Here is a 19,391-nt window from a genome sequence, read left to right on the forward strand (position 1 = left end):
CCTGCCTCAGAGCCTCTGCACATGCCATTTCTTTTATCTGGAAGTCTTCTTGCAGATATTTGCATGTCTGCTTCCTTAGATTTCAGGGCATACATTCCCCTCACCACACCTCTAGGCCATTTTCTCTGTATCACACATATTTTTCTCCATAGCATTTACTCTCCAACATAATCTTAATATGTATTTACTTGTTTATTGTCTATTTCTCCATTAAGGATATAAGTTCTGTGAGAACTGAGTCTTGGTCTGTCTTGTGTAACTATCATATCAATAAACACTGAATGAATGAATGAATGACTCATAAACCTACTGGGCATGTCAGAGTACAGAACGGCATACCTGCCTCCACTCTTTCTCATTTCTCCTTGGCCTATTTCCTGAGTATAGGTATCCAAGTCACTACGGTATCCACAAATAGAGGATATAATTGTCCGATTACCTGCTTGTACTAACATCTTGCTACACTGAAGATGCTGCTACCACCATCTTTCCAAATGTTGCAGTGTTCTCCCCATATGGGAGGGATAGATAAAAGAACAGTAGCAATGCAGATGCAGCATTACTTGGCAATTGCCACCTCTTTGTCCATGGGGGCAGACTGGACAATCCAGAAAAAAGGAAGATCTTAGGGATGGTACGTACATGTCTGTGAAATAATAAGACATATATATGAGAGTAAGTTTGCTGGTGTGGGAGGATCCAAACAGCAGCTCAAGAACCTCAAAGACCTTATGAAAACTTAGATCCAAGTACTGATACTTACCAAAACAGAATGAATGAACGAAGAAGCAGAAGACTGATATGGTAACAATATACTGCAAAAGCACGAACGAAAATCAAACCATGAAAGAATAATTTATTTGTGCAGACTGCAGATTGAGTGAGAGTTCTGTAGTAAGGATTTGAACAACATTTAACTGACTTGAAGCTGATTGATTTTGTTAGGCAGTGAGGCACATGTGGATAAGCTACCGTATTCAAAGGAGCCAGATTCTGAAGGAAATTCACATGAGATGGAACCATGCTTATGAACATAAACTGAGATACTTGAATATTGCTAAATTATGATGAAATCATTGAAAATGTCATAGCAGGAATCCTAAGGAGAAGTATTAACACTTCTGCATTTCTAGTTCATATGGAAATGCTAATTCCACTTATGAAAGTAAAGTACAGGCATGGCGTTATTATGATTAAGACCTTACAACTGTAGAAACGTAGAGTGGTACATTAATAATATTATAGACATGTTTAGCATAAAATGCAAGCAATGTAACTAAATTAGTTGTACATTCCAGGCTGCATCTGGATTTCCTGATTGTACATTCCTGTGAGCCTGTTACGTTACAAAGCTAAACAGAAGAATAAACCTTTCATGTTTCTTAGGGTGCTCAGACATTAGCCAGTTTTTGTTTTTCCTGCAGCATTTGTCCCTGGAGAGTGCCAGAATCTTCTAAAGCCTCTTTTAGAAGGCAGTATGTTATTTTAAAGTAGTAGTTAAGATCATCTTACTTGGGTGATGATGGCTGTTTCACATGGCTAACAACCATACTTGCCTCACAAATAACCCGAAAGTATATTCATTTTTGCCGCCCTCTTGGAAGAATGCATATAGTGGTGTACAGAAAAATAGCTTGCATAAATTTCAGTAACTCATCTATTTGTTTCCTTCTTTACATTTCTTAAGAAAGCAAGCAGAGGAGTTCATTTTGGAATACATTTGGGGGAGTGACCATTAGGATGAGATAAGTTTCTCAGTATATATACATATAGACTATTGGATTTATTAGAATTTATTAGATCTTAGTGAGAGATCCTGGAGGCAAGAAAAACAGAAGGAGTCCACAAGGGAGTAAGAAGAGGAAAAACTCCAAGAGAACATAAAGTTGAAATGCAAGTCAGTGGTACACTCACGAATAGATTTATTACTTTATAAATGATGGGATAAGCCACGTGAGTGGGCTTAGGCATTCAGTCATTCCTCTGTTCTCACATTCATCAATTATAGAGTGCTGCCCCTGTGCCAAACACTTAAGAATTAACTTATATGTTAAACTTCATTTTTTGGAAATTCTTCAGAAATCCAGTATAAATTATCAGTCTAAATTAGAGAATTTTTTAAAAAGTAGTCTTCTTAAAAAAATAAATAAAATAAAATGTAGTCTTTTTGTGTTTTACTTCCAGGGAAAAGAGTAAGTCAATTTAGTTTAACAAAAGTGACCAATAAATGGACTTTAATGAAAATATTTAAAAAAAAACTTTTAATTATATTATATCATTTCTTTCTATGTAAATACGTACTTATGATTTTATGTTCTTAGGCATGTCTATTCCATTTCTGATTACAATCCCCTGATTAACTTAATACATTCTTTTCTCAGAATGATAGTGACAAACTCCAGATTTGATTGATTTGCTACAAATTCCACATTCCTGTTACTTTGGTGTGAATTATTTTGAACCCCAGTCAATCTTTATGTTTCATCTTAGAAGACTGGACAAGTCCTATTGGTAATTTGAGATTACTCGTATAGACATTAGTCAGCAACCCTCATACAGCATCTCCTGCAAATCATATGCTACCACCCCACCTTACTTCCTTCTTGCCCTGGAAAAAAACCTCTTCGTTTCTTCGTTCAAAGTGTAGCCCACTGATACAAGAGGATACTGATACTCTAGTTCCCATGGGGAGAGAATGGGGTCTCATACCATTCACCTGGCCTCATCAATGGAAATAGATTTTCCAGTGGCCCCAGGCCTTTGGGTCTTTATTTCTTCCTCCTGACATTGGAGAAACACCACTCACACAAAGAAGAGGTTCTATCTAAGACTATCCTTCCTTTCTAAAAGCTCAGAGGAAGCCCACTGGGGGTGAGGGTGGGTGCTCTTTTCCCTGCAATCTTTGCGTAGAGTTATGTAATCCATGCATCTCCATTTGGCACTTGAAGTTCATTTTCCCATTGATACTGGGAACCAAGGGTTATGGGTTTTGTAGCTCACCTAACCACTTGACTTAATCATTTCTTGTGGCAAAAGAGGTTCCAAGTTTTAAACAGCTGAGTTAAAAATTAGGGGTGAAACATCACTGGTTTATTATCTGGGCCCTGCTTATCAGCACCAACATAATACAAAACACTTAAAAACCACAATTTTTTCCTTATTTTCCTCACATAATCTGTAAGAGTGTACCTCCTTTCAAACTGAAAAAGTTCAGCAGATAAATTCTTTGAATTCTGGGGGGACAAGACAGGTGTCAGCACAGAAAATGCCTCCTTAGGGCTTGTACTCTGATGGGACTTGATTAGAATTCCTAAACATATTCTCCCTCCCACCCCATGCCCTTGGCTAATCCTTTGTGTAACTAAGAGCGGTGGACATAATATGCGTGCGTATTTACTTGTATATACTTGAAGATTTAGGGAACGTTGTATAAGAAACTGGAAATACTTGTTGCCTCCAAACAGGAGCAATGGTTGCCTAAAGACAGGAGTAGGAAAGATAATTACAATTCTCTCTGCAGCATTCTGTACCACTGGATTTTTGCACCATGTCAATGCCTTAACTATTCAAAAAAATAAACACAATTTTAAAAGAAAAAAAAAAAGTCCTTGGCTGATCCACCCCTATCTTTTATCCTCAGCATCTGGGGTGAGGGAGATATCTAATAGTGTGGGGCTGTCACATGAGTGACTAACAGTGGTAGCCCCTATGGTCCTTCTCACTTGGCTTGACTCCTGGAGTAGAAGGAATGACAAAGGATGGTAACCTGTCTGCCATTCGCGGGAGTGCTCTACATAGCCTCAGTGTGGTCCTGTAAATGACAAGCTTTCTGATATACTAATCTCTTCCTTACATATGAACATTTTGAGAAACAGTGCCAGTAGCAAGCTAGGCAGCAACAGTAACATGATATTTAGACAGTAATCCTCAGTACCATTCCTCACGTGTGGGACTGAGAGAGGGTTTCCTGGAGAGTGAGGTTGATTTAGGGACTGGGGATCAGCTGCTGAGGCTGGCACTTGGAAAAGACAAACCAGGCATTCACACTCCAGACCACTCAATACCAGCATTGTCTCCAATCCATCTTTCATAAGGGGGCTCCAAGAGGGGGAGGGGATAAAGGAAGGAGAGAAAAGAAACCTTTTTAATCCTGTAAAAGAAAGTGCAGGAGAGAGGAAAGAATGAACAAGAGGTGAGTATGAAAAGCCAGTGGCCAGGAATATTTAGTTTTGAAATCAACTTTGGCTTTTAATCTTAGCCTCCCCTGTCAAGTTTCTTCTCTGTTCTACATGCCCCATCCCATCTTTGGGCACCGGGACCCCTCCACTCCCCATGCTTTCTTACCCTTCTCTGGTTCACTCCCTTCATCTGTCCCGGCTTGCCTTCTCTCCTTCCCGGCTCCTTTTCCTTCTTTTTCCCCCCTTTCTCCGGCCCTTTCCCACACTCTTTCTCCTGTGCTTTTACAGCCCGAGTCCCTCTCCTTCTCTCTTTTCTCTTGCACAGTACATCCAAGCTCCATTCCCTCTTCTTAAGGAAATCAGCCAGGTCTCAGATGGAGCTGTTGTCCTGACAACCTAAAGGCGCATCAGGCTTTCACTGAGGCTGGCGGCTGCTGAAGGGGGCAGTTGTGCAAAGCGAGGGGCCAGGCCAGAGGGAGGGCGGAGGGGATGACGTGGAGGGGCTGTTGAAATCCGCGGGGGGCGGGGGAAGTGCGAGCGGAGGGGAGGGACTGGAGGGAGAAACAGGAAAGGGCGGGGGGAGAGGCTCTGGGCTGCTGCCGCGGCTGTGTGGGTTTCTTTACACTCCCTGGCAGGCTGGGTGCCGGCTTCCTCGCCTGCCTGCCCGCCCGCCTGGGAAAGTGGGTTAGGGAGGGAAGGAGCTCAGCTCAGACACTGGCAAAGGAGCATCCAGCCACAGAGAGACCAGAGAAGAACACCTTCCTTTTGCAGCTTTCTCTTCATCTTTTCTAGAGGGTTTTATATTTGTACTCTCTCTTTTTAAATTGTGCTCCTTTGGCTATCCCCCCCCCCCCCGCTTGGGTTTTATGAGGGCTTTGTTAAGTCTTAGAGGGAAGAGAGACTGAGCCAGGAAAAGAGAGGCAAAGTGGAAAGGAGCACAAACTGGGAAAGCCCATTCTGCCTTGGCTGTTGATGAAAGCCCTGTGTTTGTAAAGCCCTCTCGGCGTGAGCAGCACGCACACACCCTCCAGAGTACACCCGGACCTGCACCTCGGCGTGGCCACGATGGTCGGCAGAGTTCAGCCCGATCGGAAACAGTTGCCGCTAGTCCTACTGAGATTGCTCTGCCTTCTCCCCACAGGACTGCCTGTTCGCAGCGTGGATTTTAACCGAGGCACGGACAACATCACCGTGAGGCAGGGGGACACAGCCATCCTCAGGTAGGGCTTTCGGGCAACTTTTCTGCTGTGCGCGAGACGGGTGTGTGTGTGTGTGTTTGTGTGTATGTGATCTTCAACTCCAGCTTCTGATGCTGCAGGCGTGTGTGTGTGTGTGTGTGCGCCGTGCATGCACACGCGCCTTTTACTGAGTGGCCCAGGTATCTGCCAACAATTTTCAAGGGAATTCTGTTTCCTGTCAAGGACCAGCAATGTTGGTTAAATGTTGTTTGGTTTCTTAGGACCTTGTTTCTCTTACCAAGAAAGCCTAACTTCACCTATGGTATTAGTGACATTTGGGCAGGATTCTTCCTTTGGTAATTTCAGATGCTTTACACTTAAGAGTTTTGTTGGGGTTCTTTAAATGGGAAAGAAGAGTTGTTGAATTATGGCACTCAGAGAGTGGTACACAGTACTGCATTCTCTATGGTGTGTGTGTGTGTGTGTGAGAGAGAGAGAGAGAGAGAGAGAGAGAGAATATATGTGCATCAAGGCTCTCGCTCTGCCCCAGCAGTAGTTCGGACTGGAGACTTTCTGTAAGGATCATCTAATTGACATCGAGGGCAATAAATCAATCTTAGAACTTCGGTTGGTTACTGAGCCTTTTCTGGAATGTGGATAGACATCAACACATGAAAGTAGAGAAGAAAAAAAAAAAAAAGGAACTTGCCAAATTGCTGATATTTAAGAATAGGAGTATTAAGCGCAAAGGTTAGGCAAGAATTAACCTGGTGTAAAATGGGTATTTCAAATTGATTATTGACCTTAAAGTCCTATCTCTGTGTGGCTCTGCCAAACTGAAATATAATTTCGGATTGAAATTTGGGCAGGGAGAGTCCCAGTCCTTGGGAGTTTGACCCCTATAAGGGAGAGTGAGCTGGAGAAACTCAGAAGGAACCTAACCATAATTCTATTTCTAAAAAAGCTTCCAGCTTCTTTTCCTATGTTTCTCTTCTCTCTTCCCCTCCTCCACCCACTGCACATACCCCTAGTCTTTTTTTCTAGCTTTCTTAAATTCCTATCAGATACCAAAAAAAAAAAAAAAAAAAGAGTGGGAAAAAAAATGTTTTCCTTGGAGATCCTTTAAAATCTCATTTTGTCCAAATAAAATGGCAGTGTCAGTCTGTCCATACAGTTAATATTGCTTGTTGCGGCAATAAAAAACAGTAAACTATAGAAAGTAAACCTCTAATCTGTGTGCAAGGAGCTGATAGTGCATAAACCCTGGGGCATCAGGGAGCAGTTCTCTAGCAGAGCTGCCTACAGCAGCAAAGTTTTCTTTCCTTTCCTCAGAAATAAATTTGGTTGGCTGTCACAGTGTCCTGCTTTGGGATCTCTAGCTTTGTTAGAGAGGACTGTGTATGTGTTGTGTGTTGTGTTGTGTGTGTGTGTTGCTGCAGATTGTAAAAACTAAGAAAAACCTCCTTCCTTCGTTTCTTGAGTGATTCTGAATCCCAAAGATCCTACTATCCAAAGCAGATTTTCCCTACCAGTTTTCCAGCCCTGTAAACCTGCATGTGTGATTTATCCACATGGAGTAATAAGATTTATAGAGTAATTTATCTGTTTGCAAAGGGATTTGGATATGATGCAGAAAATGTTTTTTGCAAACACTTAAGCATGCCATCTCAACTGCTCACATTCATACTCCCTAACATCATTAACCCTTTACTAGTGAAGCACTCTACATAAATTTATGCTATTCCCAAGAAGATTGTTTTTGCTGATTGTGAGACTGAATATGGGGAAAGTGAATACCCTGAATGTGTGAGTTTTTATTTAAATGCCCATGAACTTGGTAAGTCAGCATCACCCGTATCTTAAGCTACAGTTATTAAAGAGTTAGGTAAACATTTAAATGTTAATTCAGAAGAAAAGGACATTCTTATATTCTCATATAGCATATGCATAAAAGTCTCTGTCTATGAGAGGTATCTTACTACATAAATATCTACATATGATATCGATGTGCTTTCATGTGTCTCTGGCTTAAAACAAATGGAGTTTTTAAGCATTACACTTTAGTAGACATTACGGTGTGGAAATGGGGGGAGTGAGAAATGAGAATAAATATAGAAGCAGTTATTCACTGGGAAAGAGAAGATAGACAAACAGAGCTTGTGGAGAAGTCACCTGTGAGAGTCTGTTGCTTTTCCAGACCTCACCTAATGTGCCCTCTTTTTTTCAAATATCCTTTGCCTTGGACAAGGCTTTTATTTCTGGGTTGATGGAGCTCTATCAGAAGTAACTATGGAGAGAGTTCCCTTTGTTTTCTTAGCTGACCTTCCTCTCAATCTCTTTAACTGAGCCCAGTAAGCTTTGTGGGTCAGTTTCCCAGTAAAGAATGGTTTTCTTGCTTTCTGTTTACAAGTCTAGCCTGAGAAATACTTGCTTCTACTTTATTTGTGACATTTTACTGGGAGCATGAGCTTCCAGGGGAGGAGAGGAAGGAAAACTTGATTCATTGGAAGCCACAGTAGATGTTTGGCACTGAGAAAGTGAAATGGCAAGGAGAAAAAAAAAAAATTCTCTCAGTGAATCTGTGGCCCTGAATAATCTGAAATGGCAAAAGGAGACAAGGAAGGTTTTATAATTCTGGTGGTCCAGTGACAGGAGTTTGGCTGACCATCCTCAAAACATTTACCTTGACTGCCTTACTCCCATGGAAAGAAAAAGTATATTTTTGGGGAACTGGTGCTTATTTTTGTATAATTATGATAGGAGATGAATACTAGTCTTGGGGTCTTACTTTGTAATTTCTATCTTTTGGGGGAAAAAAAACAACAAAAGACTATAGAATGAAGGTGATAGAACAGGATGGAAAGAGAAATACTCTCATGTATACCAACCTCACCCTGGTGTTTCCCAGACAAGAATCTAGATCTTAAGAGGTTCTTTGTGAGATCCTTAAAGAGCTAAAGGAAACCACACACCATCTTCTATCTTAGGGCATAGAGTCAAAGTATGATCCAGAGACCAGTGGCAGCAGCTGCACATGGGTTTCTTCCTAGATACTGAACCAGAATCCTTATTTATATTTGTATGCACAGTAAAGTGTAAGACATACCCACAGGACTTGACTTACGGGAGTGCCTCAGGTGTTTTTCTGAACAGAGCCCACCTGCCTCACTGCCACCCCCAACAGGTGCAGGAGTTCATCAATTACTAGACACGTTTCTAGCACTGGTTTTTCTAACTTTCTACCCTTGCACACAGGCTCCCAAAGAGATTCATCTCCTGGTTAATCTTGGCAGGTTGAAATCATGTGGCTCTCTTGATAAATCAAAGGAAAAATGGAAATAGATAGTGTTCTAATCTAGCCTTTAAATTTTCATTTTTAACAGTCCCACTGACTATATTTTTAATATCAGTAGCATATGTCTAGAAAGATAATTATAAAATAATTGATCCTAATGTATCTGTTCAAAAGGTAACTTTGTAAAAATGATATATATACGCATATTTTTACGTGTTGTGTAAGTGCATATATGATAAAATGCAGAGGTTTCATACTATTGTGGATTTAAATATTTTAAATTTGAGGTATTGAAATTTTATCTGTTTCACAATTCTGACCCTATTTGATGTTTGGAAGATACTATAATACTTTCTATGGTGATAGCATTTTTCCCGTTTAAATGTGAATGTACTTAATAAGAGTTAGGTATAAGAAATTAAGTATCTAAGTTCAGTATAGCTAAGTTTTTAATTTATCAAAATTCTGGGTCTTTATTCCCTTGTCTTTACACTAGGAGAAAAAGAGGAAACAACACAAAAGAAATGATTATTTGACAGTGCAGTGTGAGAATTTTGTGCAAATTTCAAGGGAAAAAAGGCTTCTCTTCTATAAGGCATCTGGAACGCCTACATTTACAAAGAGAGTGTCAACACTCAAACATATTTCTGACACAATATGTGAATTTTCTACCACTTGTAATTCACTATTTGAAAACAAACTTTGTGGGCATGGGTCTTTGGGGAAAGTTTGTGACAATTATGAAGGTTTCCTTCTCTGTGGCTAAATCACTAATCAACATTTATTGGTTATTACTGATACTTTAAGGACTGTTGATTTCACATTAAATCCTTGATCAAATACATTTGATAAATGATAGAGTATAGCACACTATATCTTGTCTAGGAATATGGCATATTAGCTACACTTATTAACATTGATGTACCTGTGAATTGTATCATTTGTCGTTATTTATGGACAGAGGAACACAGCAGCCAAGTCTCATGTGACAAATGCAAATTGTGATCATTTGTGTTTTTACAAATATGAAACACATAAGTATGTAAACACCCCCCCACACACATATTAAGGTGGTTTTTCCATTTTATGTCATCTGACTTTGAATGAATTATTTGTAGAATTGTGGGGTGAACAACCAAAGTTGACTGACTTATCCACTTAATTAGTTGGGTGAGGGCTAACCATTTGTGTTTCTTGAAGTTGGTTCTACATAATAGCAAACTCAGGCAAAAAGAGGATTAGTGCGTATTTTGCTTTGGTCTGAGAGCTCCAGGTACAAATGTCTGTAACTCATGTGATAAGAAGTTACCTGTGTGCTGATAACCCTTACTGTCATTGCTTGCTTGGACCTTAGAGAGCCCTTCTCTTCAGGCTATTACTTATGGCTTACAGCCATTTGCCCTGTTTTCAGAATGTCCTGCTTGTTAGTTTGTACGACTCAGTAGACCTGGGCTCTAATTTTGGTTCCGTCCTTGTATGCTACATGACTTTGAACAAATCCCTTAAATATTTGAGCTTCAGTTTCATTTATAAAATGCTGAAACTGCCTTTTTTTAGTTACTGTAGTTACTGTACAGAGTTGTTTTAAGAAGCTCAGAAGAGATAAAGTTCAGTTGTGAACTGCCTCATAAGTATAAAAATACTAGTCATTTTCCAACCACATTCAACCGGTTGTTCTGACTTTAGAGAGCTCTTTTGCTTAGACCAGTGTTTCTCAAACTTGAAGGTGTATCAGAAGGTGTACCAGGAGTGCTTGTTATCACACAGATTGCTTGGCTTCTACCTACAGAGTTTCTGATTCAATAGGTCTCTGGTAGGGTCTGAGGTTCGCATTTCTAACAAGTTCTTGATGATGTTAATGAGCAAGACTGGGCCACACTTTGAGAACCACTGACTCTTGCTATTACAGGTGTGTTCTGCAGATGAGTACTTTAGGTATCACACAGTTGCTTTTTAAAATCCAAAATCTCAGGGTCTATCCCAGACCTAACAGAACAGAATCTGCATTTTAACAAGATCCCCAAGTGATTCACAAGCACCTTAAAGTTGGAGAAGTGCTGCTTGAGATGGTTCACAACCATGGCTGTACATTACAGTCAACTGGAGACCTTTCAAAAAATACTGAAGCCACATATTTTCTACTTCCAGAAATTCTTATTTAATTAGTTTTGGTAGGGCCTGGCATAGATATATATTTTTTTTAAATGATTCTGATATGTATATAGAGTTGAGAACCACTGCTTTATCAGTTGAGAAATCTCTTTTACAAAACACCTTTGGGGCAGTGCTTAATGGCTATGTAGTAAAAAATTAAAGTCATTCATGTTGTATGGCTTGAGAAATATGTCAACAGCAGAGATGTACAAATTGAATTGGGAGAGAAGAATGAGACCATCATAGATCTATTTCTTTATCACACGATCCCATAACTACAGTGTCATAGAAAATGGAGTGACTTTATTTTAAAATGGATCCACTTTACATAGTATCTATTGAAATAGCATTAAAACTTGGTTTTTGAAAGGTTATTGTCTCGTGTTCTCACTTTCATTTATATTAGGCAAGACACAAAACAGTTCTACTATGTTTTTTCAGTGCTATCTCTAAGAGAGAAAAGAGATAATATTTGGGTAAGGAAAATGTCTTCAATGATAACTTATTCAAACAGGCTTAATTGTGTGCACTTACGTTGCCATATACACAAATATATGATTTACAATATGATAGTTATCTGTTTGTGGACTTAATCTCAGTTTTACATGGTGATCAATCTTTAGCTGAAACTTAGGATCAAGTCTTTGTGTCATAGGTAAAGACTCTCAAGGGGGTAATAAGTTCAGAATGCCTTAACAGGTACTCAGAAGACCTAGATCTAAGTAGCTTGAAATAGTTTGATCTATTAAATGAGAATAACTGACACTTACTTGGCTTACTACACAAATTATTTTTATGATGATCAAATGACCTACTATGTATTAGAGTGTTTTATAAACTGAAAAATTGCATAAAATATAAGCTCTTAATAAAATCACTGTCATTATATTCATAGTAGGAAATAACCTTTAGAACAGTAGGAAATTTGATAAAATGAGCTTTTTGTTTTTATATCTATGGTCAGGATGGCCATCTGCTCCATGTTTGTATCATTTTTCCCCCTTTAAAGTCATTTAAAGTTACATGTATCTTAGAATATTAGTTGAGTTTCTTATCAGGAGTACAGGGTGAGTGAACACTTTTTTGTAGTCACTTGTAATCAAAACATAACCTCAAGTTAATGAGTGATTAACCTTCACAAAAGAAAACACTTTCCCTCAGATTTTGTTAATTACTATAGGATAAACCTGTGGCAATCTAGAATAGGAAAGGCCTTGGAGATTAGGCAATCCACCATCTCATTTCTTTTATTATTTATTTATTTATTTATTTTTATATATTTATTTACTTAGAGAGAGAGACAGAGATAGAGACAGAGTGTGCAAGCAGGGGGAGGGGGCAGAAGGAGAGGGATAAGGGAAGCAGACTCCCCAGTGAGATCATGACCTAAGATGAGTACCACCCAAGCACCCCCACCATCTCATTTTAAAGTGATGTAACTGAGGAGGTGCCTGGGTGGCTCAGTGTCTGCTTTCGGCTCAGGTCATGATCCCAGGGTCCTGGGATCGAGCCCTGCGTCGGGCTCCATGCTCAGCAAGGAGTCTGCTTCTCCCTCTCCCTCTGCCCCTCCCCCCAGCTTATGCTCTCTCTCTCAAATAAAAAATAATAATAAATTGATATAACTGAGAAGAGAAAAATTTAGTTGGTTGTCTAAAGATGCGAGTGATTAGAACTAGAATTCATGTCTCCTATTTCTCATTCAGAGATTTTTATTCCACAGTAGCACTGAAGTTATCTTCCTGGTTTTCATGCTATCTCATGATATGCTCTTTAAAATTACGCCAAAAGTGTCTTTCCCTTTCCCTTTCTCTGCCTTCTTTCCTCCCCTCTCTATCTTTCCCCTCCCCTCCACTTGCCTCCTCTCCTGTCTCTTCCTTTTTCCATGCTTCTCTCCCCTTCTTTCTCTATCTCTCATCTCTCCTCCTTTCCCCTCTTCTTCCTTTCCTGTTTTCTCTCTCTCATCCCTGAAAATCAAAGCTGAGCTTTCCTATGAATGATCCTCCAGCTAGTGCTGGTCAAGGAGGAAGTTTTCAGTAAATATTTTACTGTTTACATGTCTACTATCATCTCTCTTAACCACATAGGCTTTCTTTCTTCACTTGCAGCTTCCATCTTATCATATTTGCAAAGCCAGTCTTGTACTTTGCAGAATCTATATAACATTTTTTTAAGTTTTGTTTTATTTTCCTTTTTGTTTCTGATACTCTGCCCATTATTCAGATTTCTTATCTGAATTCTTACTCTTTACCCCAGTATTTGACTTGGGTTCCTCAGCCCTACTACCTCCTTATTGTTACTTATGACTTTCTACCTGGTTAAGTCTCTTATTACTTGTCCCTCTTAGAGATCCTGATGAGGATGACTGCACAGTGAGATCATGGTCCAAGCCTCTGCTTTCAGTTTGTAGGCTATCCTTTACACAACTTCAAGGGGTGCTCTACCCATTGTAGTCATTGTAGATTACACTTAAAATTCTTTGAGGAAGGTAAAATTTATTTCCTAATTTGTACAGAATTTATTTTGGGCTAACAGTGGGGCTGATGGTGGTCACTGGGAGGAACTGGACATAGATACAGACCAGTTTCCTGGGATGGTGGAGGCACTGGATACTGAGTTCTACTACAAGTGCCTAGGGGGTTTCTTGTGTGTCATGTAGAACAAGGTTTCATGAAGCTTTTTTAGCAGGGGAGCCAAGGGAGGTCCAACATGTTACACCAAAAAAAGGACAAAGCACAGTAAGGGGAAAATAACAGGTTAGCAAATCAGAGTGACCCCTACAGGTAGGCAGGCAGGTGTCACAGTGAGGTATGTCCGCTCAGCTCGTATAGAGACTTAGCCACAAGGCAGAGGCTCAGAGCAGAACAAAGTCCATGGGATAAGGGCTGGCTTACACATGACAGAGCCCTCAGTAATAAGGGACTTACACCCCAGACATACTACCAAGATAGCTAACTTGGTCAAGGATACAACTGAAGCTCTGTATCAGAGCTGTTGTAACCAAGGGGTAACACGAAGATAAATCTCAGAGCACTGAACTCCATCTTTTTAAACTTGTTTGGGATCATAAAACGTGGTCTAATGAGGTGGGGAAAAGATAGAGATAGAGGTCTGAAATGAGGTAAGAATAAACACTACTTGCTTCTGCCTGACTTAGGCAACTTTGCTAGATTACATCTTTATTCTGCTTAATCCTTTCAGACCCCATGTAGTTGGCAGAATCATGGATCTGACCTCGCCTGACTATCCCAGGCCTATTGTTTTCCAGTATAAATCTGGAAATATCACCAGATCCTTCAAAGTCTTCTCATTATCTACAACATAAAGTCAGAGGTCCTTAGCTTGGATAACTCTCCATGCCCTGCTACCTCATTGCATCTACTAATTCCGAACCACTTACATTCTCTGTTCATGAGCATGTGAATGTGTGTTCACACACACTTATGTCTCTTACCTTTGTTCATGAAACTCTCTCTACCTAGAACCTTCTCTCCCCCCCAACTCCACTCTTTCCAACCATATTTCTTTGCTAGGTTACCTCCTTGCTGCTTCCAGGCTCAAGGCTAGTTTTGGTGATATCTCATTCAGGAATCTTTTATTCTCCCAGACCGGACTAAGTACTCTATTACTGGTGATAGCCTCTCTGAATATCTGGTTTTTTCTCTCCTAGCTTTATTGAGGTACAATTGATAAATAAAATTTTATATATTTAAGCTGTACAGTGTGATGATTTTATACACACACACACACATTATAAATGATTACTACAATCAAGTTAATTAACACATCTATCACTTCACTTAGCTACCTTTCTTTGTGTGTGATAAGAACACCCAGGATCCACTCTCTTGCAAATTTCACATTACAACACAGCATTATGAACCATTGTCACCATGATGTACATTAGATCTCCAGAATGTATTCATCTTATAGCTGGAAGTCTACGCTTTGACCAATATCTCCCCATTTCCACCACCTTCCAGTCCCTGGTAACTACCATTCTATTCTCTGTTTTTATGACTTAGACCTTTTTTAGATTCCATATATAATTGAGATTGTACAGTATTTGCTTTTATCTACCTTTTTTTCATTTAGCGTAATACCCCCCAGGTTTACCCATGCTGTTGCAAATGGCAAGATTTAAAACATTTTTATAGCTAAATAACATTCCAGTGTGTGTGTGTGTGTGTAGACAGAGATAGATAGATATAAATGATGTAGATATAGATACATCTCATGTTTTCTATTTCCATTTATTCATCTATGAATGCTTGGGTTATTTCTATATCCTGGCTATTGTGAGTAATGCTGTAGTGAACATGGGACTACAGATACTTCTTTAGGACACTGATTTCCTTCAGATATATGCCCAGAAGTGGGATTGCTGGGTATATGCATACCTCAACTTAGCATTTACTCACTTTAAAGGCACTCTTTTCTTGTCTCAAATGTACTATCAGTCCTTCAAAGACAGATGTCTCATCTACTTTAATTTTCCATCCAAGAATTTAGCTTAGTACCTGTAGGTGCTCAGATAAATTAAACAGAGGGGGTAGTCATACTGTAAATCAAGCAGATCAGAAATTGGTTTATGGAAGAAGAAATAAGTTTGAAGGAGACAGGGATGAAGCAAGATATGTTAGTGATACAACCAACCACTACTAGGGAAGTTATAAATGTGTGGTTGAAGAAAGTTAAGTAGTAAAATCAGAGATGGATTATTTTCTGATCATTGGTTAGGGGGATAAGGGTTTTGGCTAGAAACACTCCCAACATTTCCCATTGCAGCTACTCTTTTTAAGCACAGCTTTCTAGAGTATGAGAAAGGCATATAGGAGCATTTTAGGGGAACCCAAAACTTTAGTCACAGGTGCCCAGATAAAGTGTGCTCCATTCACTGATGGATGAGCTTTTGACAAAACTAGGAGTCACTCAGTGCTCCTGAAGTGAGTCATGTCCAATGTCCGTGAAGAGCTCAGAATCTCTGGTAGTTTTAGAGAAGGAATATACCTTCTGATAACTGTTGAGGCTTTCTCTCTCTAGAGGTGGCTGTGAACTTTCAGGGACTAAGTTGAGGATTTGGGAGTTACTTATGGTTGGCAGGATTGTTGTGCAACAGGTATATTCACCTCATCTGTTCTACTTTCTTGTGAAATAAGACAAAGTACAGATCACTTGCACTCATTTGACTCAAAGTAATTATTCATACTGAACAATGATGCTGACTTGGGTTTTGCAGTGTTGAGCTCTTTACTCACTCCTGGTGAAATTCAAACTTGAATGTACAGTGGACTATTTTTTTTTTTTTTTTTAGATTTTATTTACCTATTTGAGAGAGAGAGAGACAGATAGTGACAGAGATAGAGAGAGAGAGCGCAAGCGGGGAGGAGAGGGAGAAGCAGGCTCCCCCTGAGCAGGGAGCCGGATGTGGGGCTCAATCCCAGGACCCTGGGATCACGACCTGAGCAGAAAGCAGACGCTTAACTGAATGAGCCACCCAGGCACCCCTACAGTGGACTTTTTAATAATCCCAAATTCTCTCTGTATGTTTTGCCATAAGGCACAAAGGCATTATTTGTATGAGGTCAGAGGACAAGCCTATAACTGAGGAAAATGAAACCCAGCTTCTCATACAATAATGCATTACTATTTATTCCAATTTTTTTGGCAATGCATTTCTATATTGAGTTTCTATATTTTGAAGTTATCAAAAGTTAATAGTATCTTTTCTAAAATAGTGCTTTAGTCATGCTACTATTTGCCACACTTCTCTGCTAGGAACAATATAGACAAAACTGAGTCATGCAGTTCAGCACCAAGTCATGCATAGCCAAATGTATACATGTAAAATATTGATTGGGAAAATTACTTGGTTTCCTAATTTCTAATTTTTGTGCTTCTTCAGTCATACTTCACTCTAGCACATCTATATCAGACCTGTTTGTTTTATGGGGTTTGAGTCACCTATGGTTGCCAATTTTTAGCTGATGCTTGTCTTGAGATAACTAAGATGGTTGTCATCTTATGCATGTTCATGATGTAATTATAAGAGCATATCTTAAGATCAGCATTTTTTATTGCAGAATCATTAACTTAGCAGATGGATTTTTCTTTGACTTTCTGACCTTTATTCTATATTTTTAAATGCATTTTAAAAATATTTATTTATTTAGAGAGGGGGGAGAGAGAGAGAGTGTGTGAGCAAGGGGAGGGGCAAAGGGAGAGGGAGAGAGAGAATCTCAAGCACACTCCTTGCTGAGCACGGAGCCCAACTGGTGGCTTGATCTAATTTCCCTGAGATCATGACCTGAGCTGAAATCAAGAGTTGGATGTTCAATCCACTGAGCCACCCAGGAGTCCCTCTTCTATCTTTTGTTACTCTAATATAATGAGCTAATTATATCTAAAATCATCAGCACCTCAAGGAACTGCCTAAAGTCTATAGATCAGATAAACCTCTAGATTGAACACCAAGGGATTTAGGCTTTAGTTCTGCAAAACCTTAACTGTAGAAAGTTGGGAATTAGCTTTTATTGTTTTAACTCCAAAATGGGTATAATTCCTACTTACCTCTTAAACAAAGATGTTGGTCTAGTCTGACATTAGTTTTTGAATATGATTGAGTTCATTAGAAGAAATGTGTGATGTCATAAGTGGGACAGTGATATGCTCAAATAAAAAAAAATAAACTGCATTATCATATAAATGTCATGGCATAGGAAACTTAAAAATATTTTTGCATTAATGCCTTAATATTTGTATAAAAACAAAACAACTCAAAATCTAGTTCTTCTAAAAATAAAAGTATGTATTTATATAGAATGTGTTATGATGTGTAAACAAATTATGTCATAAATGTACTTAATTAAATTGTATGGATTTTTTGAACACAGATTTAAAAAACATTTAGTTTATTTTGCTTATAATAATATATAAAAAGCAAAAGCATACATGTGCTTTTTTATATGTGCAATAAATTTACATACATACAATATGAATCTGAATATTATTGTTAACTTGGGTCATAGTATACTTTAATAGGAATCTAATTTAATTTGATGCACCAATGTGGAGAAGTTTATTGCAGAAAACTAAATTTTCCAGGTTATCAAGTATATTAATAGGTATAATATATAAGAAGCATCATGTGATGTCTTTTTAAATTTGTTTTAATATGTTTTATTTTTTAATTAATCATTATGCACGTGCCAAAATTATTTTGTAAGAGAAGTCAGACTTAATGTTTCTTTTTTTTTCCAGACTTAATGTTTATTTCATTCTATCTTGGTTAACATACTTATTAGTCCCTAAGGAGTAACATAAGATCAGATAACATTTCTTTTATTTGGATTATAGGATAGACATTAATGATGTATTAGCTAAGTGAGAAATAACTTAAAAAAGTGAAGTCAATTCTTCATATTTCTGATCGCAATTCTAGACTAAATTTCCATTTTCTTTCATTCTAAGTCACCAAGAGATCTTGTGATCTGTTAACAAGCATGCTTGCTGAAATAAGAGACTAGCCACTGAAGGAGAAGAATAAGAATTTAAATTAAATTTCAATTTGTTTATCAAGTAAAATTACCATAGTTATGCTTTTATGCCCTTTTCAATATTAAAGATTCAAGGCAAGTGAAGAAATGATTAGAATAATAGAAATAAATTTGGGTGTAAGACTCAGATACATTATATCCAGAGCAATAAAACAAATCAGTAGTATGATTATAGACATACTATTGCTAACATTTGAAACCCTGTAGAAAACAGAAACCATTTCACAATATTGGTGACATATAATATTGTCCTAGTTAAAAGGGGGAAATGATATTAAATCAATAACAACAACAAAAGCCTAAATACTAGAGCATTTTAAAAAGGAAGCAGTGACCACTAGGAGCCAATACGGGTTCCTTGGGCACAAACTGTAATATGGTAAATAGATTTCTTTAAAACAAAATTCTGGACTGGTAGATCAGGGAAATGTCATTTACTCTGAGTATCTGTATTTTGACAAGTTTCTCCTGATAGACATATAAACAGATTATTGGTCTATAATGAGCTAGATTTTTTCAGTTAATTGGATAATCATGCCAAAGAAATACTGATTGACGGTGGTGAAGGATTCTCTCAGTCTGTCTTTGGCCATGTTCAATATTTGGATAAAAAAACATGGGAAGCAAACTTGCTGCCACATGTATAACACAAAAATAAGAGGATAGCTTTGTGTCATACTATGTGTATAATACTCACCCTCTTACCGCAGAAGGCTAGTATAAGAATGAAATAAGAAGGACCTGTAAAATAAGGATCTGTAATTATATATCTATATCTATATCATCTATATCTATATCTGGGTGTGGGTATATTTATTTTATAAATGTCCCTTGATATTCTGCCAAGTGGAATAGGTTTCCTTGCAGAGTCCAGGTAACCGCAATTAAGAAATGTTATTTAAAAAGGACCAAAACCCAAAAACCTTTATGTAGTAGAAGGTTGAAATGGATGATTTCTCATATACTACCACTAATGTTCCTTCATTCTCTGATATTCTGTGTTTCTACTCTAATTTATTTTGTGTGTGTTTAT

The 19,391-nt window shown here is 38.4% G+C and overlaps 1 protein-coding gene across 3 annotated transcripts in view; it reads left to right on the forward strand.

Annotated features, from left to right (window-relative positions):
* Positions 1 to 4,777: 4,777 nt before the first annotated feature.
* Positions 4,778 to 19,391, forward strand: part of LSAMP (limbic system associated membrane protein) — a 597,331-nt gene continuing 582,717 nt past the window's right edge. For 2 of the 3 annotated variants that reach the window (XM_081833646.1, XM_081833650.1), the window contains exon 1: positions 4,778 to 5,398. In XM_081833646.1, coding sequence (XP_081689772.1) covers positions 5,244 to 5,398 — 155 coding nt within the window. In that variant the 5' untranslated portion in view covers positions 4,778 to 5,243. The remainder of the gene's footprint in view (positions 5,399 to 19,391) is intronic. The other variant, XM_081833654.1, reaches the window with a different exon arrangement.

Source organism: Leptonychotes weddellii, chromosome 1, assembly GCF_054177405.1.
Source record: "Leptonychotes weddellii isolate Sample4059 chromosome 1, ASM5417740v2, whole genome shotgun sequence".
Lineage (NCBI taxonomy): Eukaryota > Metazoa > Chordata > Mammalia > Carnivora > Phocidae > Leptonychotes > Leptonychotes weddellii.